At 30.9% G+C, this 10386-nt stretch overlaps 1 protein-coding gene across 1 annotated transcript in view; it reads left to right on the top strand.

The window, feature by feature from the left end:
• The first annotated feature begins 1260 nt into the window (after positions 1 to 1260).
• LOC149794739 (ionotropic receptor coreceptor Ir25a-like) overlaps positions 1261 to 10386 on the top strand; it is a 38290-nt gene continuing 29164 nt past the window's right edge. The window contains exons 1-7 of the mRNA XM_089966229.1: positions 1261 to 1372; positions 1943 to 2203; positions 2748 to 2926; positions 4506 to 4559; positions 5314 to 5454; positions 8539 to 8694; positions 9676 to 9795. Of these exons, the coding sequence (XP_089822355.1) occupies positions 1261 to 1372; positions 1943 to 2203; positions 2748 to 2926; positions 4506 to 4559; positions 5314 to 5454; positions 8539 to 8694; positions 9676 to 9795 (1023 nt within the window). The remainder of the gene's footprint in view (positions 1373 to 1942; positions 2204 to 2747; positions 2927 to 4505; positions 4560 to 5313; positions 5455 to 8538; positions 8695 to 9675; positions 9796 to 10386) is intronic.

Raw genomic sequence — 10386 nt, 5'->3', positions numbered from 1 at the left:
CAGAGGTGACGTACATAGCGAATGCAATTTTAAATATTCAAGCACAAAAAAATTTAACTAATTCGATTTGCTTTGGATTTACAGTATAAGACGTACCTAACTGGTTAATGTAAAAATTGTATTACAAGAAGTTAGAAAAATCAACAACAACTATATATATATATATATATATATATATATATATATATATATATATATATATATATATATATATATATATATATATATATATATATGTGTGTGTGTGTGTGTGTGTATGTATGTATGTATATATGTATGTATATATATGTATGTATGTATGTATATATGTATGTATGTATATATATGTATGTATGTATATATGTATGTATGTATATGTATGTATGTATGTATGTATGTATATGTATGTATGTATGTATGTATGTATGTATGTATGTATGTATGTATATATGTATGTATGTATATATATGTATGTGTGTATGTATATATATATGTATGTATATATGTATGTATATATATATATGTATGTATATATATGTATGTATGTATATATATATGTATGTATATATATCTTTGTATGTATATATATATGTATGTATATATATATGTATGTATGTATATATATATGTATGTATGTATATATATGTATGTATGTATATATATATGTATGTATGTATATATATGTATGTATGTATGTATATATATATGTATATATATATAGTTCAGCTGTGTAGATAAATAGCTTTCTCTTGTAATGTATTCATGAATGAAAGCTATTCAAATTTTCGTATTTGTCATTTACTGGACAAATATGATTTTAAATGTTATTCTAAGTTTAAAATCCCTAGGAAATGCACACACATACAGTGTAACACTAATATTAAGAGTTTACTGAACGACCTTGCGCACATGGACCTCATAGACTTTATTAAAACGCTTACTGACGAACCAGAAAGCATTATTATTTCCTAGAGGCAATACTTATCAAGTTATGAACACTGTTATCTCATACTGCTAGTTGTCACCAAAGAATAACGAAAGTCACCTGAGTACATTACTTAATGGGATTTGGGACGCGTATATTTTAAATAATTATCCCGTAGAACATAATTCAAAACGATTCCAATGATGAAAGAAGGAGAACAGATACTGTATTAGTTTGTTTTATTCAATTTCAATATTACTTAGTGTATATTTATTTTATAAGTTACAATGTAATAAAATATGATGAGACTAATACTTGAAGTTCTCGTGTTTCAATCTGCAGTCACTGTTTTGGACATGGGCATGTACACATGGAGTCCATATGTTGATGATTTACTTCCCCTTACTAGAGCTACTGTCAAGACAATACAAGCCAACGATACAAACGGTTTGCATGTAATTAATCAAGGTATGACGCATTTCATCATCTGTATTCTTTAGTCATTGTAACTGGACAAAAACAAAAATGTAAAATTCAACAATCGAACAAAGTGATGCAGTATTCAAATTTTTTAAGTAATCAATATTTGTACTGATTCTAAATCAAGTGTGCCATAATAATTTACTGTATTACTAAGCTCGGAAGATTGAGAAATTATAGAAACGTCGAAATGTACCAGACTGTATAGTAATACTATTTGATGACATTCATATGTATCATATTTAATAATATTGACTCATTTATGGCGCTTTTATGGATCTTGTTTCGTATAAACAGTGCATAACAATTCTTATATATAATTCAAAATATCTTTATACTATTTTGGGTTAGTTATAAGTAGTTCATTACAATCAGGTACTTGAATTATAAAATCGTTATAAAACTAAACACGTTCAATAATATTAATTCATTGTATTCTACTTTACTTGAGTCAGATGTAATTTATTTACAAAGAATGGGGTAAATCAGTTCCAAAGGGCTAAATTTGTGTATGGTTATCGAAGATAATCTAATACTATTCAACAATCGTGTTTTCAGCTTGCGACTATCTGAAAGAAAATGGAGCAGCTTTGTTGATAGACATGTCGTCTGGTCCGATAGGTCCGATACTGACGTCATTTGCGAGGGAAAATGGACTTGCGGTCCTAAGTTTGAATGCCGAGTCCAAGATCTACAGCAGTGTCTATGATACATATTTATATATACATTCACCGGAAATAGTTTTTCTTGAGGTCATCGCTGATATTGTGGGCTTTGAGAATCTCAGCAACATTGCTGTTTTACATGATGATATATTCAGTTAGTGTGACATTTTATTGCTACTCCGTTTCTAAAAAGACGTCTAATTTTACAAATGAGTGATGAGAGACAGAAATGTTTATGATATATTAATAATATATTAATCTAAAATACGAAATACGAATCTACAAACTTTGGAACATCTACAAATTTAATGAATTGACCGTAACATAGTCGAGGGCTGACAAAAATTTAAAATGGAATGATTTGATATTAAATATAACATTAAGATACTTGTAAAGGTTGACAGAAGAAAAAAGGAACGACACGAAAGGAAGCCATATAGGTATTTAAGATCCACGTAGATCAATAAATAATTATTGATAAATGTTAATTGACTTAAATCAAAGGTTTTTCTTACCTTTGGATGGATATGTTACACCAAAAGCATGTTGATTTTCCCATGAATAAAATCAAATATCTCCATATCAGTCGAGAATTTTTCAATAATGTTCTTGTGTAGTTTTTTTTTTTTAAATTACACTTCTTGTCTCTATTCCTTATGCCTGTTAAACATTTCAACTTTATCCATGTATTGTTGTAGGTTATGAAGAGATTCCGAGACGAATACTTAGCGGGAAAACAGCTTATCATATATACCAGAAAATTAATCTGTCCATAGAAAATATTCGGAATGCGCTTTTCAGAAGGATCAAGGCTCTCGAAATAGAAAATGTCTTCATCATTGGAACGGATCCGAACATCAACAAGGTTTTAAAAGAGGCAAGGAAAAAAGTCATGATTTTTGTCTGCTTTTACATAATTTTGTTTTATAAAAGAAACAGTGATTGATACAACACTAGTGTAATCAAATATAACTTTTAGCAGACGTAGAATGAAAATAGCTTTCTCCAGGCACACGACATAGGAAACATTTCTTCGTGTATATTTTACATAACGTTACCTATAAAGACAAAGCATACACATTAAATTAGTTCATTGTGTATATGGTTGGACGCGATATTTGGATATGTGATATGTTGATGTGATTTTTTTTATATGTGATATTTGGACTGTATTAAAATCCCTTCATCGTATTATTTCATAGTTGTAATTGATAGATTGGAAGAAATCCGTTTTCAATATGACATTCACGAAAAATATGAATTCATCTTAATATTTCTATTAATGGTTGTATAGGGAATTTATGTGGAAAACGCAAGATAGAAATGCATAAGATTTAATTTGAGTACAATTTTCTTCGCTTAGATTTGTTTCATCTGTACGATAACGAGCGCTAACACGAACTGACAGGGTATGTCTCAATCAAAGAGTATCCAATATAATCAACGAATTTTCATTCCCTTGAAAATATGCTGACATTCTATCATATTGTATATTAAAAAAAAACGGATTGACAGTGAATCAAAATATAATTGTAGATGGGAAAAACGATATATATTGTCCGTATGAGCTTAATCTGTCAACATAAATTAAACTTATCCACGTACAAAAGTCATCCTTATGTCAACAATATCTTTCAATGTCAAATTTGACAGTTATATAGAACCCGAAGTCAGTCGTTGAAATTTACAGATTGAGATTTGGACAATCATAAATGTCAAATAAATAACATACTAATGAGACTTTTGTTGTCGAGGTAATCCTATTTGCATAAGTTTTACAATACTGTCTTAAAGGTCTACAAAAGACGGAAATACAACATGCATTTTGTTATGACAATTGGTGTAACTACTTACATGTAAAGACAGTGAGTCAGGGCCCTTTACGCTTATTAAACTTTAGGTTCAAGAGACTTCATGCTTACTGATATTTAGGTTCAAGAGACTTCATGCTTATTGATATTTAGGTTACTGAGACTTTATACTTATTCAAATTTAAGTTCCTGAGACACCGTCTTGTCAAATTCTACACATCTACATTTTCGAATTCTGTCAAAAGGGTATACAGTGGTAACAGTTAGCGATCATATTAATGGACAGAACAGGTAACGAAGGTTTATTAAATCGTAATAGAAATATGCATGTAATTTAAACATTATATGCAAAATAAAACAAATCAGCAATGCATACTTGAGTAATACCCCTGACACAGAATGTAGAAAGGACATATTCATTGATGAATTAAATGTAACAAGACATACACACTAATAGGTTAATCACAGATTTACAATCTCCAGCAACGTAGTGTATGGAAGATAGAAATGTGTCCAGTTTTTAATTATGATATAGAGAGATAAACCACAGGATTGCTGCCTTTCTTCTCATTGATTTTTCTTATTCTGATGAAGTCCTTTTGTCTTAAGTAAAAACTAAACTCGTACACGTTTCTCTTCTGACAGGCATTTTCAGATGGTATGGCTGATAAAAACATCAACTGGTTTGTAATAATTAAGGTAAGATCCGCTCAGTGAAAAACAATAATATCAATTTTATAATTAACCAATGTCTCATTATGCCGGTAAATTAAAAAGAACTAAATTGTGGAAGAGGAACACTTTACTTTTGCTTAAAGTTAAAACTACAACAAATCGTACATTCCCATATTTTTGATTGAAAGCCTGGCAATAGGAAACATATTTTTAATATTTTGTTGTATTTTCAAATTATTACAACATACACATGTTTCGTGTATCTATTTTGCTCTTTTGGTTGCAAAACCACTTGCATATCGGCTGCATCACATATAACGATTGTACAACTATACAAAAATGGAATGCGATTTTAACGTTTCAATAAAAGTAGCATGTTTGATTTTCTCATAATTTTTAATATTAAATAAAGCTTTCAAGAATTTAGCGAAGTTAATTTATTCACTTTCCTAGCATGATCTGTAAAGTTCACAAAGTCGGTTTAGTGTTAATGCGATAAACGTGGATTCTAAGAAAAACTCTCCACACAGCCTTGTCCTGATTGCGGTCTGCTGACAAGGGGTCATGCATGTACAACCTGTATTCCAAAATAAGTTGTCATTATAGCTTCGCAATGACACACACATCTGGTATGACGTGAGGCTAGTTAGAATCAAAACATGATTGGAAATTCAATAACTGTTTTAATTCATTATGTACAATCCTTTTTATAATTTTTTTTTCCTGATACTATTTATTTCGTCTGTCACAGTGATTTTATTTCGAATCTGTTTCATAGGACGATCAGCTGACATGCGATGGATGTAAGCAGACGACAAATATTGTTGTTATTAATGGTCGGACTGATTTCGAAGGAAAAAATAAATTTGTGTCATTCATGAAAAATCTTGATCCCGGCTACACCAGCGCTATGATCAATGTAAGTACAAAATTATTTTAAAAACTACTTGCATGTAAACAAATTATTTGGCATATATGTATCCATCATGAAGTCTTGAAATTGATCATACGTTTTAATTATTGTTTTCATTATTTCTTTAACTACAACCACACTCTGCAAAATCTCATTAAGCGAAGATTGCATTTACTGGCCTATCCTAGAGAAAATTAATTTTTAATATATGTACATTTCAATTAAGTTTCAACCTGGTTTCTTTATCCAAATTAGCCTGGTGATGTGTTCTCTTATTTTAAAGTGCTACTGAAAAAAAATCCATTTGATTCTTTCGTTTGTTTGAAATCTGATTTATTGTTCGATTAATTCACCTGAGGATCTTCTAATATTCCATGATTTTTAGAAATCCAGATACAGACAATAAAAATGATAAGCCCACTCAAATAGTACATGCTTATAAGCCAACTCAAATAGTACATACTTATAAGCCAACTCAAATAATACATCCTGATAAGCCGATTCAAATAGTACATACTGATAAGCCCAATTGAATATTGCATACTAATAAGCTTTCTCAAATAGTACATATTGATAAGCCCTCTTGATTAGTATATAATATCATGTAAGTGTGATTTGCTATATCTCTTTGGTGGTTATCGATGTCTGGAGAATGAACGACCAATCCACCACGGTGTTATAGCCCGGATCGAGAGAATATTAAAAAATATATGAAGTTAAAGGATGGAATAAATGGAGATTTGAACAGAGATCTTGAACAGAACAACACAAGCTCCCGTATACAATATAATTAACTAGATAAACAAAATAAAATTGTACACGACTAATTGTAGGACGCACCTCTATCAGAAAATAAATTATCTCAAAGATCTACACTGTAATTAGCAGTTTCGTTTACATAGATACGGCAAATTTCATCACGAAATCGAGTGAGTGTTTCGAACTGTAATTGTCCGGCATCTCTGCAAAACTGGTTACTGCTTACAATCAGAATCAACATAGCTTGTCTGTTGGGGTCGACTTGCACAGAAACAGTCTTGTTTTCTCTCACCTACTTTTGCGTCGCCACTTTTAGTGGCCGCTGTCGTAGTCCAGTCTCTTATTCGGGTCGTTCACTCTTATGTTCAGTCATTCACGCTTATATCAGATGTGGAGTTATTTTTTTTTATAAAAGATAAATGCAACCTTAAATCTCTTTTCGTTGCTCCCACCCTGAACTGAATATAAATACCTTCTAGTTACCCTTAGAATTATGCAGTATCATTTTCATAAAGACACTCGCTGCTAATTGGCCTCAGGTCATAACCTTGCATTCAGTACAACCAACTATGGAAAGAGAGAATCTAGAAGATGTAGACAACTACGGCATTTGTCTCCATCTTCTCGATTCTCTCTTAACATTGTGTAAGAAACTTAAAGTGTTACTCCAATAAAAATAGTTACCATTACTAATTGATCGATACCATAGCCTGCTCTCGCTTAATGAAAATTAAGACCCTGCAGTGTGAACTATTAATCACTATCTTGGCTAATGCTGTTCCAATAGTAATACAACCTATTCATAGGCTAAAAGAATTCAATCTTAGTTATTCAAATAGATCAAACAAAAATAATTTCTTTGCTTATGCTACCTATTGCTAACTAACAATTAATTAGCATAACGCATCACTCAAAGCTAATAATGATCGACTATTAGCATACATGTTTAAGACAAATCAATTCAAAATCGTATCTTAAGATTAATATTGAAAAACTTATGTATGAAATTAAGACACATTTTCTTTTACTTTGCACTGAATTTCGCTTCTTTTTCCCCCTAGAAGAAAGGTATCCTTATAACCATGTTTACGTGTCTCTTACAAACTATCGACTACACGTCCTTTGACAATCTTTTAGAGGAAGTATCGCAGAAACTAGACTGCCTTTTTTTTCGGTGTAAGATATCACCTGAGAAACACACACAAAACCTGTAATTTACTTAATGGAAAATTAGGTTTATCTAACCGCCGTCATTAACATTCGCCCCTCCAGGGTTTGGAAAATTTTACATTTTTTCTCCCTCTTCGTTTAATATACCGATCTCTGTAAAACTTCACCATGTGACAAATATTTCAACAAGTACAAATGCTGTTTTTGCAACATTTCAACAATTTGCATTTTGACAAACAAAACACACTCTTCAACTCCTTGCCCAGTTTCGCCTGACATAGTTATCAAATGAAACCTCATTCAGAATCGGTCAAGTACCTAACAGACGTACTAAAGAGCCAATATCTTTGAACAGGCCACAGATTCAATCGGGTGCAAAATCGCATACATTGGCTTAAAACTGCATTATATTACAAAGACATATACAAAATTCACTCTTTCATGTGTTATCATGTCATCGGCAAAATTTACACAATAATTTTAAGCCTTGTTAAATAATATATAAAGATAAGCTCTCTCAAATAGAATATAATGATACGCAATTGGGACTATAGAACTATGTGACACCAAAAATTCAACTTTGTTTTAATCATAACACTTTTAAAAGGAAAAACTGATGAAAAACATTATTAAAATATTTAACAACTAGTTAATTGCCAGCATTCAGACATTTATGATTGGATTACAATTTGGTTATTTTACTGAATTCCTGGTTTTATGAGTTTATAAAATGCCCAAAACATCTATGTAAAGTACACACAATGTACTTCGACTTGTCACGACTTGAAAGTTACACTAGACGCAGCGTTGTTAATTTGCTTCAGTCTTGTGTAATTGGTTTCATTGTTCTTAGGGATCCAGTAGCATTACTTACGATATCTAGCGTAATATAAAGGCTTTCAGTGTAGCGAAAATGTCACAGTGAATATTGATAATAGAAACAGACAATTAATTGAAGAAATTAAGAGCTGTTGAAACTTCAGCTCTACTTAAAGACCAAAAATTTCCAGATATATTGATGCATAGAAAATAATAAACATGTCAGATGTAATGCATGGAAAATAACAAACATGTCAGATGTATTGAATAGAAAATAATAAAATATGTCAGATGTAAAGTAATTATTACATAAAATGACATGTTACTTTTCTATCTTTCAAGGTAAATGATGCATTTCTTTTCGATTTGATGAGGACGATAGGAAACGTTTTGCCATCTGACCTCAAAAACATTAAAACCTCTGATTGCTATGCAAGACAATTTACAAACAACGAAACAAGTATTCAGGCGAAAGAAATTATTGATTCTTTTAAAGAGGTAAGTGAGTTTGATTCTAAAATTCAAAATAAAATATGTGAGATACGCAGGCGTTCATTTTGAGATAAATCGATGACATTTGTTTCAAATTGTCTGAGATTTAGCTATCAAATCGCATTCACACATTAAAAAAATAGTCTGATTAACGTGAATATAATTTTAATGAATACTCTGATTAACTTCAATACGATTTTAATGAAGAAACTAATTAACGCCAATTGAAATGTTTTAATACTCTATGCAAGGCCTTCTGAAACTTCATCATAACAGAAAAGACTTAATAACTTACTTTAAATGTAAAGAGAAAAACTAGTCGCATTTTTGTCTTTTTAATTTGAAATCTTTCTTTTAATCTAAACATTTTAAGTTTTCTACCGTTTCATTTCGTGGTGAGTTCTATAATTATGTGTTTGGATGATGTGGTCTTCTGAAGAAGAAAATTTAACACAACGCTTTTTTAAACAATCAGTGAAGTACTGCCATATTCATGCAAAATACACGATGTTATTAATTTCTAACTATTGATTGTTTTATGTATTCTTTCTGGTGTAATTGTGCTCTTATCCAGTATATGTCAAAGTCATTAATTTATTTCATTTATGATCTCATTCATGTAATCTCTCTCTCTCTCTCTCTCTCTGTAACTTGTTTTAAGGCACGAATTCTGTACATTGACAAAACATGTATGAAGTCATAATTTAATTTTGTGTCGCAATTGATGTGAATTCCTAAGCAAATGTTGGGGAAGGTCTTATTTTAAGCTGTGAGAACTTCTGACCCGATCCAATGAGTCAACAAAACGGCAATACAGTTAAAAAAATTACACAAATAAACTTCTCATTGCAATTCTATTTCAAAATACCCAAGTATCAAACTTGACTTCTGTTTACTTTCCTGCGAAACAGAGTCAATGGATTGCCTTTTAAAAAGTTACGCATCCTATGAGGCATGAAAGAAGCATATGAGATATTGTTTTTGCAGGTATCGGTGATGGGTACATACGGTCCAATGTTATTTACAGAAGAAGGTCTAATGCAGCGTGTTAATCTAAAAATCAGCGAATATGAATTCCGATTGGGGTCCAGAACAAATGAAGTACTGGTATGTTCTTTAGCATTGTTCATTTTCCTGATGAAAGGTTCTTTAGAATGATAATAGGGTTCCTTAATATAAAGTCCTTCACTTCACTGCTACCCCTCTTAAAATGATGGTATGATCATAAATCCCTTTCAATTAGTTCATTTAAAAAAACATTATTCCAATTATATTCAGCTGTGGAGCTTAGTTCATAGCTGTCAGGAATGCAATATGATACGGTTCATATGATGAATTTATTTTTGAGTGCTTTGTGTTTTGCACATCTTTTATCGACAGTATCTCAGCATAAGGGACGGGTAACCTTTTTACCTCTCGTAACTAGCGTTATATGAGGGATTACTGGGATTCATATAAAAAAATATATGACGGTGAGCATAGACTTTCTGAGTATAGATGACATATGACAGATATGACATAAAGTATTTATGATAAATGGCAAGCATGGCGTTCATATCTGACGTTAAAGAAATTAAATGACAAATAGTTAGCAACATTAACAAAGTTAGAAAACAATAATTCCAATATCCTAAGTATATCAAACGACACTTAGGCTAATATTTAAATCAGATTTCATTCAAATATTTTCTATTATTT

Source organism: Sinohyriopsis cumingii, chromosome 7 (assembly GCF_028554795.1).
Source record: "Sinohyriopsis cumingii isolate HCF-2022 chromosome 7, ASM2855479v2, whole genome shotgun sequence".
NCBI lineage: Eukaryota > Metazoa > Mollusca > Bivalvia > Unionida > Unionidae > Sinohyriopsis > Sinohyriopsis cumingii.
This window is presented reverse-complemented; position numbering and strand designations above follow the sequence as displayed.